Genomic DNA, 20,222 nt, shown 5'->3' with positions numbered 1-20,222 from the left:
TGGTTCAGTTTCTGAATGATAAATCTCTTGCTTTAGTATTAATATTATTTCTTAATACTTATATTTCTTCAGTATTTATTCCATTAACTTCTCTATTGCTTTTGGATTTGAAAATTCAGCTTTCTTTAATCAAGTGAAATATTACTGAAAACCTAACATAAACTATAGAAAACTGAAAATTCTAGAGCATATGTATAAGGGACTGTATATTGGTGAACTTGGAGGTGGGCTTCTTGGAATACAGTCTGAACCATACTACTTAAGTTAGATATGAAACTTGATTCATTGAATATTTGAAAATAATGCTTCTAGAGTCAACAAACAATATTAATAGATTATCTTAATATGATAATAGTTTCTATTTTTATATTTGTCCATGATTCTTTGATATTTATACCTTCATTGTTTTTTAATCTGTGGAAGCCATACTTGACCTTAGTTACTATTACATTTTCTTTAACTGATACTTTTGTATCTTTTTCCATTACCTTGTAGGCAATTGCATTGCCTCCTATTGCAAAGTGGCCTTATCAGAATGGCTTCACCCTAAACACTTGGTTTCGTATGGATCCATTAAATAACATTAATGTTGATAAGGATAAACCTTATCTTTATTGGTAAGTAATATATTTAATTTTAGTACTTTTGTCTTAAGCATTTCAATCTTGTAAATATGGAACAGTGTCAAGTGTCAAGGCAACATATTAAATAGAATAAGTAAATAAATAAATATATGTTAAAACTACAAAGATACAGTTATGTCAGTTTATTTTATTCATTTTTTGCTGTTGATTCTAGGCAACCTGCCTCACTATTTTTTCCCTCAATTACAGTTTAAGAGTCAAGGGTTACAGACCTCCTATCTCCAGTCTGCATAGTTCAATTGTGTGTTCTTAGTAAAAAAAAAACAAAACAAAACAACAACAAACTCCTACCAGATTTCATTCACTTTGCTTTTTGACTTAACATGGTTCTGTGAGCATAATTAAGGTATGCTTTAAAAATATTGATTTTGGTAACCATGTGAGAAGTTATAATTAGATAAGATTAATTATTTGGTAGATAACTAACAGAATGGGTTCATCAACCCAACAATGGGTTGACCTCTAAGGACTCAGAACGTGATGATTTTAGTTTACCAATAATGCCAAGTAATAAGAACATCAGAGTTTCGTTTGTTATCTTACTATATGTACTAGGCATTATAAGTGCTTACACGTATTGCCTCATTTAATACTTGCAGTGCTCTGAAATAAGATTGCCTGAGTTTAAGTTCTGCCTTTACCATTTACTGTTTATTCTGTGCTTTGGTGTCTTCAACTGTAAAATGAGGATAATAATGGTATATATCACATAGGATTTAATGGTAGCATAATATTTAAAGTGCTTTTTGTACAATGACTGTTCAGAAATGTGAGTGTAGAAAAATGTGAGCTATTAATAACTTGTAAACTCTATTACAAAAGATTATATATAGATAGTAATGAGACAGAGTTTTAACAAGCATCTGAACTTCCAAACATAAATGGGGATGAACTTCAGAAAGGTCATTTTGGGGGCTTCTCTGGTGGTGCAGTGGTTAAGAATCCTCCTGCCAATGCAGGGGACACGGGCTCCATCTCTGGTCCAGGAAGATCCCATATACCGCAGAGCAACTAAGCCTGTGTGCCGCAACTACTGAGCCTGTGCTCTAGAGCCCACAAGCCACAACTACTGAAGCCCAGGTGCCTAGAGCCCGTGCTCCGCAACAAGAGAAGCCACTGCAACGAGGAGCCTGCGCACCACAACGAAGAGTAGCCCCTGCTCGCTGCAACTAGAGAAAGCCCGCACACAGCAACGAAGACCCAACACAGCCCAAAAAAAAGTCATCTCTAAATGCTCACTGTGCCATACAAGATATGATACCATTTACATAAGATCATATGTTGTGTACATTTTTTTAAAAAAAAAGGTCATTTTGGGAGATCATATTTTTATTTCAATAATACTGTCATTTGTCAAAACATTTACAGGTTTTGTTCTTTTTTTTTAATATATATTGTGATTGAATTCACAGCTGGAGGAGTGCTCTTCTAGAAGAAAATGACTATATTTCATAGTCACATCTTGTTTCTTTTTTTGAGTGAAAATGTATTCCTTTGCTTGATTACCTACGTTATTTATCAAAATTGGCCATGACTTTTTTTTTTTGGTAAAGTTGTAAGCTATTTTCAAAGATATACTAGAATTAAAGAGCCAGTTGATTTTGAAAACATTAACTGTGTACATGATTCCTGTATTTGTTAATTCCAGGTGGTCATTGAAGGTATATGAAATCTACTTGGTAGGCTTTTGTTGGCTATTAATTTGTTTTTATGTATTTGTGATACTTTAAATTGAAATATTAAAAGGTTCTATAGTCTTCTGTTTTCCCAATTTAAATGCCTTCTTTTAGTTGTTCTAAACTTTTCATGTTTTAGTCTTTATTTGGTACATGTAATACCCCTTCTACTCTATAGGGATGTAAGTTTTCTTTTTATAATTATGTTTTATATTATTTGTATAATACTAATCTTTAGATATCTTGTTCTTTGTCACAGAGGATATTACACTATTCTCAGTTTTCTTTGCAGTTTTCGTACTAGCAAAGGAGTTGGTTACTCTGCTCATTTCGTTGGCAATTGCCTGATAGTCACATCACTGAAGTCCAAAGGAAAAGGTTTTCAGCACTGTGTGAAGTATGATTTTCAACCACGCAAGGTAGGTATAAGTAAATTATCTATTGAGAATGACACAATTCACCAGTCCCACTCTCTTAAAACTCACCTATTATGACTTCTGTAATATTCTCTTTTATTGGTTTTCTCGTGACTCCTACTGCTTTCCTCTTATCCTTATCTGCATTTTCTTTCTACTTTTATATCTGACTTTTGACATAAAAAGATCAGGCTCCTGACCTCTCTCATTCTCTCTCTTGCTGTGATCTGTTGTATGGCATTCTTTCAGTGAACATTCAATATGTGTTTACTGAGTGCCAGACACTGTTGTAGGCACAGGAGATATGACAGTGAACAAAACAGACAGCATCCTTGCTTTTGTGAAGCTTATGTTTTTTTGGGAATTTTTATCAGTCTTATGATAGCTTTCCTCCTCTATTCTTATTTCCAGAGCTTTATTCTTATATTCTCATCTCCCTATGAGATACGGTCAAGTGAATGTCTTTCTGGCCCCGCAGCCTCAGAATGTGTAACATTGAATTTGCCATCCCAGTCCCATATCATTCTACGGGCCCAGCTGCTCCGCGGCATGTGGGATCTTCCCGGACTGGGCACGAACCTGTGTCCCCTGCATCGGCAGGCGGACTCTCAACCACTGCGCCACCAGGGAAGCCCAAGTCCTCTGTTTTGATTAAGAGGCTACTGTCTTCATAGTAGTGGGGACTTGAGTCAGCTTCAGCCCCTCTTTGATCTATCAGTCAGTTAAATTTCCAAGTCCTATACTTAGTATTGCTAAAATATAGCTTTCACCTTTATAAAATTCTTTACATGTTGCTTAGATTCTTCATATTGCTCTCTTTTTATCTTGGATCCTCTGTCTCCTCCTCTTCCTCCTCCTGATTTATATTCCTGATCATATTATTTCACTGTTCAAACCAATCATTTACTTCTTACTTACTACAGAATAAATTAAAAATTTTAGCCTAGTCTTTCATGATTTGGATTTTATTTTCAGCTTTTTACTTAAACCTTTTATTTTGGCAAAACTGAGCTGATATACATGCTTCACTTTTTTATCTTTTCCTTTTCAAATGTTCTGTCTCTGGCCTGAAATACATTTACTTGTCCCCTTACTCTCAGCTCTAGGTCTTAAATCCCACCCCATTGTTATGTTCCATTTCACATAAGATTTCCATGGAATCTGTCCCTGATTTGCCTTGCTTTGCTCCGCAGATACAATCTCTCTTTCAGCATATTATTTCAGTATTTCTTATGGCTGTTATTTCTTTTAAACCTTTATTATTCATTTATATGTGCATTATTCAGTAACTATTGAGACTAAGATATGTGTTAGATTCAATTTTGTATTTCCTCATATGCCTAATACAGAGTATTGAACTTGGTAGACTGTCAATGATATATGTTAGATAAATAAGTAAAATATGACTTTAACAACCAAAAACCGTTTTCTTTCCTAAAGGAGTAAGTTACATTTATTTGGACAGCTAATTTATATTGAGCAGTTTATTTCCCTGTAGTATGAAATAAATGGGGTATTACTATTGATACAGTGAGAAAAAGGGCATGCCTTGTTGTGGTCAGTGCTTCTTTGTAGGTAAGTATCCCAAGAACCTTTTCCATGTGGCAGTAAGAAGAAAAGTAGTCATGGCAATAAAGACCGAGTAATTTAGGTTGTTGCTATGTTATACACATTTAAAATCTAAAGCTTACTAGCCTTTTTTGTTGTTGTTCCAGCATAATAATGCATATTGCAAAGCTAAGTTAATTTTTGGAATTGTAGAGAATAGAGCAATATCCATGACCACTAAGAGAGATTTTATGCTTTTTGAAAAAGTGTTTTGCACAGGTTTAATGGAAAACACAGTTCCTTCGAATGCCAACAACTGCCACATTCTTAGATCTTCATTCTGATCCTAAAATTTTGGTATATACTATATATAATTTATTTATAATATATTATTATATATAATTTGTGTATAATATGTAAATGTACTATATAATATACAGAAATCATGCAGTATCTTTTAAATTTTCTGCACATCTATGAAAACAATATTAAAGTATTTCAACAATCATTATTCATTCAAAGATTATTCCAAGGCAAACTTTTATATGAGCTTTGTGACTTTAATTGTAGATCTGAGGAATTATGTTACTCTAATTATAATTCTACCATCTTCTCTCCCTTTCCTCCTTTACCTCCTCCTCCTCCTCTTTTGCTCATCCTTTTCATCTCCCTTTTCTTTCCCCTTCTTCTCCTCTCCCTCCTCTCTCTTTTCTTATTCTTCTTCCTCCTTCTTCCTCTAACCTTATTTGGTTTAGGTAACAGAACCAGTTTTTAGACTAGAGATTCAAACTTCAGAGTAACTGGTTAGTGTATGTGTGTGTATGCTGTCCTCCACTATGGATTTATAGATGATGAACTCCCTTTCTAAGTCTAATGTTAAACCTCCAGATTTGGTAATACAGAGAGACTTTTCTTAAGGGAGATTCAGCTGATCCTAGCAGCCTTGAATCTTGTTTCCTGAGATTGAAGGTTTCACTAAATTCAGCTTCTTAAGTAATGATGGCTTCAAGGAGAGGGATGTTGCTCTCCTGTTAATGTTTAGACACATGAACTATACCTTTGCTTAATATCCGCTAGAATATGGATATTCAGAGACCAAGTTGAAATGTACTTTTAAAAGTCTGTTTAAAGGTAAGGAATAACAAGAGAAAATGCAGAGAAACATGCAATTGTATCATTAGATATATAGATATAATTCACTCATTATCAGCTGGGGTTTACTAGAGAGATCTTTCTTTTGTTTACTGGACTCCATCTTTGTGTCACAGTAACGAAACATTTGAAAGTCCAGAGTCTAAAAAAACAAGGGACAGAAGTATAGTTCTCCATATATACACTAATATGTATAAGACGGATAACTAATAAGAACCTGCTGTATAAAAAAAATAAGAAGTATAGTTCTCCTTCCCACATGTTTAAGGCCTGGTCCCCCTTCCAGATTCAAGGGTCTTTCTTGGATATAGAGCAGTGATTTTGTTCACCTTCTTCAGGGCATACTCTACCCCTTATCCACAGGAACAGCCATAACAGATTTGATGAGCCCATATAAGGTGGTGAGAATGCTTCATTTCTTTTTCTTTCTTTTTTGTTTGTTTTCTTGTTTGCTTATGATCCCATGTGTATTGTGCCACATACTGAAGAAAATATTATTTTGGATGGGGTTTTCAAATATATATTTTTATTTTTACATGAGTCTAATAAAAATCTTTCTCTTATGTAAGGGATCGTTTAATAATTATTTCTATTAAAGAACGTCAATTTAACAATAATTCATTAATATATACTTAGAAAATAGCTTAAAAGTAATGATTCTAAATAAATTTATACATTAGAATGGGAGTTATATTTTCTTGATACAAATCCCACTTTTTTTCATATAAATCTCATTGCCTCTCCTCTAGAAATTCTGATTTATTAGATTTGGGATGCTACCCAGACAGACTTTGCCAAATGTGCCAAATTACTTAGAATTTTAGTGGAAGCTTGTTAGAAATACAGATTCGTGGAATTATCATTTTCATGTCAGGGATATGAGTTTTTAACAAATGCTCTAGGTGATTTTTCTCATCGGACAAGTTTAAGAAACTGGTTTAAAGAGTATAAATAAGAAAACTTAGCGTCAAGTTAAGGGTCAAATAAAACTGCCATTAACTAATAAAAAGCAATTTAACCCCTTTGTTCTCTCCCTCTCCCTCTCTCTCTGTCTTTACATTTTTCCCCTTTGAAAAATGCATTCCCAGTTGTTATAGGTCTCTCTCTATATCTTCTTAGGAGCAGGATCAGGGAGTGATGTGGGTTTTGAAAGGCCTTCTGTAAAGATTTTTATAAATCTTGAAAATCATTAGTATTTGATTTTACTGTTTCATTATTCGAGATAACTCCATTTTTTATTTTTTTCCCTTTCTTTAGTTTTTTCAGGGTATACCCTAGCTAAGTTGTTATCCTGCCTAATAAGGGGTTTAGCTAGACTATCAAAAAGTGCTTTCCTAGTGGTACCACTTAACCAGATGTTTGACCTTGTGAAAGTGAATGTAAACAATTAGCACATTACCTACTATGTAGTAAATTTACTCAATACGTGTTAGCTACAATTGATATTTGTATAAATATCATATTACATTTTTCTGATGAATTCTTAATATACATCCTTTTTTCTTGTTCCTGTTGTTGTATTTCTTGTATAGATCTATTTTTGAGTTTCAAACTAAATGTAGACCTCAACATACATGTATAGTATCAGTATGCATATATAGTCTCTGAGTTTACTCCTGTTTCCTTTAGTCAAAAAATATCAAGTCAAAACTTGGGCTCTTTTGATTTAAAAAGGTACTTGTCTGTTATCTGTAGAGTATATCTTGATTTACTAAGGAAAGAGAATAGAAAGGTTAATTTTCCTATAAATAAGTATTGTTCATTCTGAGATCAATTCATTCATTAAATTGTGTATTCATTTATTCACCCATTTAACCTTTAATGTTAGTGTTATGACCAAAAGCAAACTCTGTTTATAACTCCAAACTTAATTATCTGGCTAATAACTGGATAACTATATTAGTTATCTTAAGTTGATGGTACCACTACCCATTTAAGTGAAAAATTGGAAACCATCTTAGACTCCCCTTTTCTATATTAGCAGTTCCAGTCAGTTCTGTTAATTAGTTCCTGTCCCCACTTTTTAAAATTACCAATGCCTTTGTCTTAGTGTAGGCTCCTATGGTTTTCTTACCTGGATCTTTGCTGTGATTTTCATTTATCTTCATCCACACTTGCCTAACTGCCCCACTTCCCTACTGCTGCCAGTTATGTTCCTAAACTATGGAGATGATCATTTCACTTTCCTGCTCAAAATTCTTTAGTTATACCACATTATGCAAAAAGTAAAGGCCGATTACAAAAGGTGAACTATGGGTCTCTTTATGATCTGGTCTTTGTCTATTTTGCCTGCCACACCTGAACACCGAGAAAAGTTTTGTCAAACCACTGTGCTCCATGTACCATATTAAGTTTCTTCTGCCTGGAATGTTTCCCCCTTGTTTACTCAACTATTCTATTCATCCTTCAAGTTGAGTCTTAAGCTTTATTTTACTCTTTTAGTGAACTCTTCTCTGTTAGCCTTCCTTTTCTGTCTTTCCTTTCTACCTACCCTCAGTTAGTCATTACTTCTTTTGCTCCCATATGTGTAATTTAGATATTATCCATTGTTTTATAGTTGCTTTCATGTTTGTTTCTCTAATGAAACCTCCTTTAGGCTGTATATGTTACATTTCTTTATGTGCCTACGATCTGGGGGACACTTGGCCATGAAGTAGGCCCACAGTAAATTCTTTGAATGAACGACTTCGAGGAGTAAATAATATCAATTTTATCAGAAAAAATCCCATAATGAAGAAATAGTAGATAAAAAATAAATAGAAATATAGTCCGTGGTATCTTATTTATGGGTGTCAGATATGTATTAGGAACAGTTTTTCATAATTTTCATATATTAAAATTGTCTTTGGGCAATATCTATCTATTAATAGATATTTATTTATGTCTGTTGTATTTAGACATTTAAAATTTCTAAAAATTTTATTCCAAAATATAAAGATTGTATCTCCTGTTTTACCCAGATAGCATTCTGGTTGAAATTTTTAAAACTCAATGAGTGTTAGAGAGGTAAATTTTAATTCTTATACATGTAAACTTCTATAAGATTTTTCTTAAATTTATTTTAAGCTCAGTTTCTTTATAATTTTATAATATTTAGAAACATGAGTCACTAAATGACCAACTTTGAAGATTTTCTTCTAATTTTAATCAGGGCCAATATATATGTTGCTTTCAGGTCAGGTGAAAGCCTCAGTTTGCAGTAAATTAAGGATGATCTAGAATAAAACAGCTTTAAAACAGACATGTTTTAGGGGTTAAGTGGTTTGACCTGACTTTTTTTTTTTATGTAATTGAGGAAAAGTGTTGCTTGTATTACTGTCTTCTGTGAGTTGTTCAGTGCACTATTTTTATTTTCTAAATCAAAATGAATAAAATTGAATTCTGTTCAAAGTATTTCAGATACATTGAAATGATTAATATTTTAGTGGTTAAGAATTACTCTTATGGCTTTATATTATGCAAAATATGTATGAAATAAATTGAATAGTGCTTTTAACTAATCTGAAGAACAAACTTTGTACTTTATATTTTTATGTTTTTGGGGAAAACTAGTCTAAATCTCTCTTAACTGATGAAAGCATAATTGTTTAAATATCTATAAATCATTTGTATTTTTCTGTAGTTTAGAAATAATATTTCTATGTTATCTGCATTAGGCTATTAACTCCAAAGAGGCCAAGGATTAGATCCACAAATTGTTATAGAACTTAAATCATCTCATATGAAACTAGACTTTAAAATGCTTTTTGTTGACACTAGTAACTATAAAATGAGAGCTGAGTATAAGCTCATTCCTTGATTCTTAATTAATAGTCACACATTATTAAGTTAAATATAATTATTCCTGGATTTAATAATTCTAAATTGTGGAATTGAAATGATCTAAATCTTATTATAAATGTTAAATTTTTTTTCCTTGACAGATATCTCCTGACCATTCAATCCAAAGTAGAATCCTAGGTTATTCTTTCTCAGTTTACACTGTTCTTATCTCCCCACAGTAATCATCATGATTTTTAATTCTGTATTTGTTTACTTGTCTAATGTGTGGCTCTTCCACTGCTCCATAAATTCCAGAAGAGTTTGAACCTGTGGTCTGTCTGTAAAAACTGGGTATTTGCAGCGCCTGGCACAATGCAAATGTTATTAAATGAATGAGCATAAATATAATTGTATTTCCACAATTTTTGGATCTTGGTATAGTGGAAGGATGTCAGTTCAGAGCTGAAAGCATTCTTGCTCCATCTCCATCACACATTTATTCTTTATGAGTCATTTTTTTCACCTGTAAAATGAGAAATGGGAAAGGGAATTTGAAAAAATGCTAGTGGATGATCATTAATATTCCTTCAAGCAATTTTTTGTAGTGTGGGATAAATGTTATGGTTGCTTTTAAACAGTAATAACTAAACATTGCATATTGATATCCTAAATTTTTTTTCATTTAAGTGGTACATGATCAGCATTGTCCACATTTACAATCGATGGAGGAACAGTGAAATTCGGTGTTATGTTAATGGACAGCTGGTGTCCTATGGTGATATGGCTTGGCATGTTAACACAAATGATGTAAGTTTTTATTTATCTGTATTTTAATGTATTTGAGTGTTTGATCTATCACTGTTTATAGCATGAATTGAATAATAAAATAGTTTGGTAGAAACAATAGTTTTACTTAGAAATTTTTTTCTATTAAGTGAACTCTTGGTTTAATTTTGTATAATTAAATTGCTAATAGATATGATTAATGATACAAAAAAAAGGAAAATTGCTTGGCCAAATTATTAAGTATTAGGTCAAAAATATAAACGCAGTATTCTATTCTTTTCAGAATCTCAAGCATTAAAAGTTGTGTCTTATACCTTATTTTGATGGGAAAGCAAGACCTTAAACAGAACGAATAAGTATAACATGTGACTATTATTTACTAGATAAATGGTGATAAATACTGCGGAGAAAAACTAAGTGGGAACAAATGTAAAAGTGTAGGTATAGGGAAGGGAGAAGCCAGATGGTCCAGAGATGGTCTTAGTGAGAAGAGTGGAGGGAGAAAGCCATGTGAGTATTTGGAGGAAATACCCCATTCAGTGGAAGCAGTGAGTGCAAAAGCTTTGAGGCAGAAGTAGAAAGTTTATCTTGGTTTTTACTTTTTTTTAAGGTTTTTTTTAAAGACTCAAAAATCAAAGAAGAATCTGTGATGAAACGAGTTAGAGATTGCAGAGTTTGAAATATTTACTGTCTGTTCCTTTACAGAAGCAGTTTGCTTGTTCTGTCCTAGAAACTCATAGTTGGGTCACAGTCAATAAATATTTATGAGAATGATTATTTTCAGAATTAGAATATTCACATGAAATTCTGCTTCATACTTGCCCTCCAAAGGGGACAGTCTTTTCTGTTGCAGAGTGGTTTTGTTGACTGTCATGACTCTGTAGTCATATTTAAAAAGAGAAAGGGAGAAAAGACTGATTTTTCACTTATTTTCAATAATATTCCAAGAAATGGAGAGGCCTGGACAATAACACATATATACATGTACATTATGCAGTCAGTTCTTTTTCCTAACACTTTTAATTAAAGATTGGGTATTTTATGAGGAGTGTCTTTCTTTCTACCTCATTCACAATTTTTTGGTTGTTTTACTGAGGCACGAAAGGGATTCCATACATATATAATGTCTTGCTTATCATTATTCCAGTGTAGAATAACCTGTGAGGTTGGGAGGACTGAACTGAACAGTGACTGCACTGGTCTGGTTAGGTGGGGCCACGTATTAGGTGAGATTTAAGAAGTAGAGTTGGGAAGGGTCTTGTTAAGTGTGGTTTCGTAGGTGCTGAACTCCCCAGATGGAGAGCACTGTACCATCTGCTTTAGTCAGCAGATTTTGGTGATTATTGTTTATCTGCTTCTGCATAGTTCCTACTCATGTAAGAGAAGGAAGTGATTTTTCTTTGTGTCCTTAAGTTAGTGTAGAGAAATAGAGAAATGTATCCATAGTGGAGAAATTAGGTAGAACTTTTAAAATTCAGTCCAATGTGTTTATGGTTAAATTTGGAATAGTCATTATGTTGATTCAGATGACTATCTGTGGACAATTACAAATAATTACTGTTTTAAAATTTATTTTACTTTTGTAAATAAATAGTTATAAGCCCTTTTGCTTTTAACCATAGAACTTGGAAAGTTGGTCAGGCGATTATTGAGTAGGTGGTTATTGTTTGTTTGCTTGCCCATAAATATGAAACATTTGACTGATTAACTTTCCCTAAAAAATCTTTAGTTGGTTTTTATTATTTAAATACTCCATAGAGTCTTAATTGTTGCTTTCTTCTGTTATTATCGTTATGCTTTATGGTATTCCTGACAATGAAGGCAGGTATCCTTAAATATTTTGTCATTACAAAGTAAAACATTTGATTTTTTTATGACTTTTTAAAACTAGAGCTATGACAAGTGCTTTCTCGGATCTTCAGAAACTGCTGATGCAAATAGGGTATTCTGTGGTCAACTTGGTGCCGTGTATGTGTTCAGTGAAGCCCTCAACCCTGCACAGATATTTGCAATTCATCAGTTAGGACCTGGATATAAGGTAGTAAAACCATCTTATTATAAATTCTATGGAAAGTTTTAGGTGTGAAATGTGATACAATATAATATATAGTGATAGACTTTCTTTAATGTGGTTTAAAAGTCATCTCTGTATTTTGGAACTGAGTTATTATTATATGTTTCATTTTGTTTCAAAGGTGCTTTTTCACTTTTTAAGTATTTTCCCTTCATGAACTTCTTTTATTCTTTAGAATGTTTTCTAATGTTGAAGCTGTGGCTTTTCTTGACATAATTCTGAAATAATAAATTTTATAAAACCATATTGCTTAATGTGGTATTTGAAATCTCAAATTTTAAAATATATAAATTATATTATGAACAATTGAAATGTTAGAAATAACTCGAAAAGAATAGTTAATTATTTAGAAGGAAAATGATGTAAAATATTACATGTAGCTGAAATTACTCAGTTTTAGCTTCTATTCTTGTTTGTCCTTTGCAGTAGGCAAGGAAGTGGGTACAGTAGTGCATATCCTAATTTTGCAAAACTAATTATTTAATGTGATTTATCATATTCTTCTGGTTTTTTGACTTTAAAAACAGAGATATATTTAAGCAAGATATTACGTTCACATATATGAATTAGTTCTTAATGGGCAGTACACCTGGCTGGGGAAATATGTGAGTTTTGTTTAAGTCACATTAGGAATTGTGATATCCCAAGCTGTTTGGAGCTGAGAGAGAATTCTACAGTGTAAGTCAAAGTATTTGTATTTCTGAAGAAGCACGTGTCTTTCATGTAAGAGTTGTTTTTTTTTTTTTTTAAATTACTGTTTAAATAATCAATGTGAAGATTGTGTTATAGAAAAGGAGTACTAAACATTAAAAATATTTCTTCTTTGCCTTTGGATTTTTGGATTAACATTTCTTTTTAAATTTTTATGTTCTATATTGGACATATAAGTAACAGTTTGAATTTACCCTTATTAAAAGATATTTCTGTTCCCAATGATTTTAATAACCATAATAATATTGAATGACAATAGTGCTGTCATTTTTATGTCAAGGTGACAGTATTTACTACCATCTTTTGTCCATATCATTTTATTTGTTTTACTATCGCTAGAAATGAATTTGCGCTTGTACAGCCACTTTTTCTTTCATGGGTCCTTTTATTGGGTTTGAGTCCTAGTTCGGCCATGTGTTGGCTTTGCATGGAAATGTTTCTGTAATTCAGATATTTGGGCTAATATGCAACTTGCCTTCCTTTCATACTTCTTTGCCTTGTTCCATATTAATATGTGAAGTTGCTTTCTTCAAGCACTAACAGTGATGTTAAGTAGAGTGACAAACCAATGAAATATAAATAAAGGTAGAAAATCAAGAAGATACAGATGTGCAAATCATAAATCCAGTATGATTGCTATAGTGAAATTTCAGAATTGGTGGGAGCTTCTTGGCAGCAAAAAGGAAAAAGGGTTAAACATAAGCAGTTATATAATTCTCCATTCAGAAAGGTGCAAACATTGTTCTGAACCACTTTGCAAACTTAGCAATTTGTCACATGGCTCTTTCTTATCACATTCTTTTATACCAACAGTGAAAATAAGTAGTAACTCTGTGTCACCTTGTTTGTACACAAGTACCCAAGTGATGAAGAATCTATTCCTTGAATCCTAACATAGACAATAGAGTACCTACATCAGAGTCAGAACTTTTAAAAGAAAATGCCTCTAAATTTTGGTCATTTCATGAAAACGTATTTCATTAAGATTTGAAAGTTCCCAGTCTGTAGGCATGGCCTGCTGGGCCCCTTATTGTTAATGGAGGTTGACTGTAAGTCCATGGGTGCATGTATATTTTCTCAACTTGTAAATTTTAAAAGTACAATTACTATCAGGACAGGCATCTGCAAAAATTTTGTCATTAAAAAGTTATTTCTGGAAATTCAGAAAATGAAGGAAAGGTGCAGAGGATGCACATGAATATCAGACTGTGTTATGACAGGGAAAAAGGCTGAGGTGGTTCACACATTATAGTCTCAATTTTCTTGGTAAAGTAGGAGGCAAGGTCACTTCCCGTCAATGAAGCGATAGTGGGTTACAGTGGAATTTTTAAGGTATGTAGGACATATTAATTAGTTGAAATTTTACAAATGAAGCTTACATCATTAGTTGTTATATAGTAACACAGTATTTATATTTTTTGCCTCAAAATCTCTGGAGAAAAGAGACAGCATAAAAAAGTTGTATTGGTCAGACAGTATTGTCTGTGGTTCTGAGCTTAATGTAGATCACATGTCAACATCTGGGCTGTAAAATAAATAAAATAAATTAATTCTCCCCCAAATAATGTCTTCAGAATATCTATACTGTGAAGCCTGTCTCAAGTGATTTTGACCTGTGGATCATGAGAGTGCTAAATAATTTTCTTTATGTGGTTTTGAGCAGTGTAACTTGTCAGTGAATATTTTGTATTTGGTTATCTTTGGTAAATGGCAAATGAGGAAAGATATCACTAATCAGTTAAATAACTCATTAGGTTTGGAAGAAATTTGTAAAATACAGACTTTCTCAGTGTAACTTTCTGTAGTATAGTAAAATTTACTCTGAGTTAAGTTGATTTTGGAGCTCCATTTGGTTGGAGTTACTGAATGTTTACAAGATTATGAAGTCATATATAAGGTGGTCTTTTGACATAAACTTGCAGAACAGATTTTAACAAAGTTTAGATATTTCATAATCATTACTGGAGATTTCTTAATTATCAAATAACCTATGTGTCAAGCAATTAGTCTTCATTGCTTGATATTTCAGTATTTAGCTTTGTGTTCTGTCTTTCATTCAAGAAAATGATAGCATCATGATGTTTTAACAGTTTATTATATTAGGATAAAAGCCTAACTGATAAGAGGAAATGTTTAAAACAACCTCCAGAACGAAAAATCCACTTTGGAGATTTTCCGAAACTCTTATGGAAGGGAAAGCTCCTAAGAAACTAATATTCCCACAAATAACCGTGTAAAAACTCTGGACATCATGCTGAAAAAATCCACCTGAGGGCCTTGGCGACTGAATAAAAAGCAGGGATGTTTTAGAGGGGAGTCAAAACATGGAACAAGTGGTCAGCATGGGCTGAGTTTCTCATTTTTCTATTTTGATGTACCAACTTCCCAGCCAGAAAAATTAAGGTAACAAGCACTAGGGCAACCAGCACTACAGGTGATTAATGGGCCCCTAGAAAAGAGGCAGTCGGAAAAGGGTCTGAATTCTATATTTTAAAAAAACACAGTTAAAATCTATGGCTGACCCATGAAACCATGTATGATCATGAAAAACGGATAGTAGATTGTAAATAAGACTTCAGGAACTGAATTGAGATCTGAGACACCACACATAGAAGGCATGACAATCTGTAATTGTATCTAAACAAGAAAACGACCCCCAAAACAAAATCATCTGGATTTTTTCAGAATATAGTCTCCACAGGAAAATATTCAAAATGTCCAGCATATCATCACAAATCACTCATCCTATGAAGAGCTAGGAAAATGTGACTTATTCTCCAGGGAAGAGAAAATTGGCACATGCCACCTCCAAGATAACGTAGGATTGTTTAATTATCACATGAAGACTTTAAGGGACCTTTTATAACCAGCAGTGTAAAAAAATTTGCTTGTAATGAATTAACAGGTGGGAATTATCAACCACAAAATAAAAAAGATCAAGTGGAAAATTTGGAACTAAAAAATATATTTAAAGTAAAAAGAAATCCACTGTTTGCTTATTAGCAGAATGGACATGAACGAAAAATAAATGAACTTGGATATAGATTGAAACATTAGAAGAGAGATAGAAAAGTTTGGGGGGAAAGAACTGAAGAGATTTATGGGACAGTCTTGAAATCTAATACGCAAAGTGATGAAATAAAAATTCACATTTGAAGGCAAGACAAGAAAAATTGAAACATAAGGTTTTTCTCTGCCCTTTGGACTCCTTTCTCCCTTCTTGTGTGCATTGTGCATCTGAATTATGCATTAACCAGACCTCCCCAATGCAGAAATACCTGCTCAACCATAAAGATCAGTTTTTCTCCTTCTATTGCCAGCCATATAACTCTTTAGAAGATAACAATCCCTTATCAATTCTGTAAGGAGTCCTGCTGACCCACTACGTGCCTTGTACATGCAGACGTGTTTGGTGAACTTTATATACAATGCCAGTATATCATTTCCCTTAAAGATAGCAATTGGTGCAGAACGGACTGGAGATACTGGGCCACACCTAATAGAAGTTTTTAGCTTACATACTTAGGACCTTATTAATGCTACTAGTTATAATACTTGTATTCTGCCTATTTTACAAGATTATTGTTCCTTGTATTACCAAATGTGTTACCGAGCCTCAGATAAAATTAATGATTATTAGGCGACTTGAAATGATTGACCAAATATATAGTCATATGAGATCAATGATGGTAATAGTATAACTCTAGATATGGGAAAAAACAACAAGAGGGAACCATTTCCTGGACCGTAACAGACTAGTGAAACAGGAGGTCCACAGGCTTTTGGCTACTGTTAACAGGGCCTAGTCCAGTAACAGCACATTGAGTGGCCTGTCAACAAAATCCTCGCCTGACATGGGACTGAGTATTCCTAGCGCCATGGGACAAATTGGTTAAGAAATGCCTCCCAAACTGAAAAGGAAGGGATTGGACAATAATGTTTCCCACCATCCAGTTCTACAAGAATCAATTTGTTAGCCACTGCAGTTGCTGACTTTTAATACACCCTGAAAAAGGAGTTCAGGGCAGAGACCAGGAATGAGACACTCTGTGCTCTGGGAAAACTGGCAGAACTGGCCTTCAGATAGTTTGATATTTTCAGGAGAAGGTTTTATGAACCCAAACTCATACGTTTTCCCATACTTAGAAAAGCACTAAAATCATTAACTAAAAGTCTGTTCCTCATGACTAGCATCAGCCTTCTACTGAGATATGCGTTTGGTTGCATGTACCCTCTTCACCAAAATCTCATATATATTTGACCTTTCCCCCCTCTACCTTTTGGGAGCTGTTCTCAGAACTCACTAAGAGGCTGTCTCCTGGGTTATAATCCTCAAATTTGGCTTGAATAAAAATTTCCACTTCTTTCTCATATGATTATTGATTAATTTTTAATTGAAAAAAGTGTGAGAGAAGGGGGCAGAAAAAATATTTGAGGAAATAATAGTAGAAACTTTCCCAAATTTGTTGAAAAACTTATATTTATAGACTGAAGGAACTCAGCAAACTCCAAACAAAATAAATTTAAGGAGTACCGCAGAAGGCATATTATAGTAAAACTGCAGAAAACCAAAGGAAAGAGAAAATCTTGAAAGCAAGCAGAGAAAAACTAGACATAAATAAGGTAAAGAATCATTTGAGTAACTGCACACTTCTCACTAGAAATCAGGGAAGCCATAGAGCTGGAGCAAAACCTGTCAACCCAGAATTTTTCATTCAGTGAATATATTCTTTAAGTTTTATAAATGAAAATTAAGATAATTTGTTGCTACCAGATGTACATTACAGACTGGAGAAGGAAAGTTGGATCATTAGGAATGGATGAAGACCATTAGGAATGCTAACTGTATGGGTAAAAATAAAATATCCTTTCTGTTGTTTTCTTTAAAATAAACAAAACTGATTAAAGAAAACATTACTACACTGTCTTTTTGGTTTATAATGTATATAAATATAATATATATGGCAACTCTAACAGTAGGTTCTGGGGAGGGGATATAAATGGAGCTATATGGTTGCAGACTTTCCATATTTTGTAAAGTGTCTGTGATATAATGATACTGACTGAAATTCAATAGCTAAGACAAAAAAAATAACAAATTTTAAATCATTTTCTTTTTTTGAAATGTAAGTATTATTTAATTTCCCTACAGCCTATGCTGTAGACCTCTTTTTCAAATCAAAGGTAACATATATTCAATACATACTTAATAGAAAGGAAAAACAAAATAAATTAATGCAAGCCAATGGAGACTGAATATGAATAAGAATCATTCACTCTTTCAGTCATTCTTTCTTTTAGTAAATATTACTATTAAATGTTGTTTTTTGGCATTGTTATTCTAGGTGTTCAGGGGTTAGGGATATGATAGTGAATAAAACAGACAAGAATCCCTGCTTTGACGGAGAAAGACGAATACTGTATTTTTTTACTTAATATGTGGAATCTAGTAAACAAAACAAATCAACAAATATACCAAAATAGAAACATATTCTGTTTCTATTATAAACAGATACAGAGAACAAACTAGTGATTGCTGGAGGAAAGATGGGAGGATGGGTGAAATAGATCAAGGGGATTAAGAGGTACACACTACCAGTTATAAAGCAAGTCACATAGATGTAATGTACAGCCCAAGGAATATTATAAATAGTATTATAATAACTTTGTATAGTGTGTAATCTATAAAACTATTGAAGCAGTCACTAAACATAGTGACTAATATGTCACTATAAGTACATCTTATAATTATAATTATAAGTCACTGTATTATAAGTACACTATAAGTACATCTGAAAATAATATAAGTCAACTGTACTTCAATAAAAAAAAATTCCTGCCTTTAGTGGGGGGAAAGAGGATGTACATTATCATGGGAGGAGACAGACAACAAAACAAAATAAAAAAGAAAAATATATAATGTGCTAGATGGTGATAAGTACAATGTGAAAAATAAAGTAGATAAAAAACAGGGAAAGTGGTAGACTGCAGTTTAAAATAGAGTGATTAGAAGAGGTTTTACTAAAGACCTCAAGGAGATGAAGTTGATGCCAGCCACGTACATCTGGGGAAGAGCTTTCAGGGCAAATGGGAGGGCAAGTCTTAAGGGCATTAGTAGGATCTGACTTGGTAGATTAAAAAACACTGTGACTGTATTTCCTTGTGACTAGGATAGAGAGAGGCAGAGGGAGAGTAGTAGGAGATAAATTCAGGTGTCAATTAAAGACTTGCAAATGATCGTTCTGACTTTGCTTTTTACTCTTGAGTGAGAGTGAAAGCCTTTGGAGAGTCTTGAGTGGGTTGATCTGATATCAATATTAAAAGCATCAGTGGCAATAGAGAGACTAGTTAGAAGGCTATTGCAAATATTTTGGTGAAAGATGATGGTAGTTTAGACAAGGCTGATAGCAGTGGAAAGTAATGGGACTTGACTGGATTTTGATAAAGCATACCTAAACTAAAACTCTAAGAGGACAGCTTTTGGATGTATTTTGGAAGTAAAGTGAGTAGGATATTCTGTCACTCTAAATATGGGGTAAAGGAGCAAGAGAGGATTCAAAGGTGACCCAGTGCTTGAATAACTGAATCGATGGATTTGTTATTTACTGAGATGGGAAAGACTTGGAAGGACTAAGTTTTGGGGAGGAAGATCAAGAGTTTGGCTTTTGACATGTTAAATTTGAAATGCCTATTAGACATCTAAATGGAGAAATGAGATAAGTCTGGAGCTTAGGAGAGAAGTGTAGTTTGGAGATAGAAGTTTAAAGTTGACAGGATATAGACAGGATTTAAAGCCCCAAGACTGGATTTAGGTACCAATAAAGTGAGTTGAGAGACAAAAGATGACTGAGTAATGAGTCTAAAGGAAGAGGAAATGATTAACTTTCAAATGCTGCTGACAGGTTGAGTAAATTGAGGACTGAAAAATGTCTACTGAATTTAGCAGCATGGAGGTTATCACACCTTAGGCAATTAGTTGAAGTGGGAGAAAAAAACCTTAATGAAGACAGTAGTGTCCTTTCAGAATTCAGAGAGAAGCATTAAATGTTTTATAATTGAACGTATAGTTTAGTTTTGCTTGTTTCATTCTATAGTACAGGGGTCCCCAACCCCTGTGCCACAGACCAAAAGTGGTCTGTGGCCTGTTAGGAACCAGGCCACACAGCAGGAGGTGAGTGGTGGATGAGCGAGCAAAGCTTCATCTGTATTTACAGCTGCTCCCCATTGCTTGCATTACTGCCTGAGCTCCGTCTCCTGTCAGATCAGTGGTGGCATTAGATTCTCATAGGAGCACGAACTGCTGTGAACTGCGCGTGCGAGGGATCTAGGTTTGTGCTCCTTGTGAGACTCTAATGCTTGATGATCTGAGGTGGAGCTGAGGCGGTGATGCCAGTGCTGGGGAGCGGCTGCAAATACAGATGATCATCAGCAGAGAGGTTTGACTGCACAGAGA

General features: G+C 33.6%; 1 protein-coding gene across 1 annotated transcript in view; it reads left to right on the top strand.

Moving 5' to 3' along the window:
• The window catches only part of NBEA (neurobeachin), a 609,882-nt gene that overhangs the window by 63,766 nt on the left and 525,894 nt on the right, over positions 1 to 20,222 (top strand). Inside the window, exons 5-8 of the mRNA XM_024755508.1 lie at positions 496 to 617; positions 2,613 to 2,739; positions 9,886 to 10,005; positions 11,876 to 12,022. Coding sequence (XP_024611276.1) covers positions 496 to 617; positions 2,613 to 2,739; positions 9,886 to 10,005; positions 11,876 to 12,022 — 516 coding nt within the window. The remainder of the gene's footprint in view (positions 1 to 495; positions 618 to 2,612; positions 2,740 to 9,885; positions 10,006 to 11,875; positions 12,023 to 20,222) is intronic.

The sequence above is a fragment of the Neophocaena asiaeorientalis genome, unplaced genomic scaffold, assembly GCF_003031525.2.
Source record: "Neophocaena asiaeorientalis asiaeorientalis breed wild unplaced genomic scaffold, Neophocaena_asiaeorientalis_V1.1 scaffold59, whole genome shotgun sequence".
Taxonomy (NCBI): Eukaryota; Metazoa; Chordata; class Mammalia; order Artiodactyla; family Phocoenidae; genus Neophocaena; species Neophocaena asiaeorientalis.
Note: the sequence above shows the minus strand (reverse complement) of the source record. Positions and strands in the feature narration are given on the sequence as shown.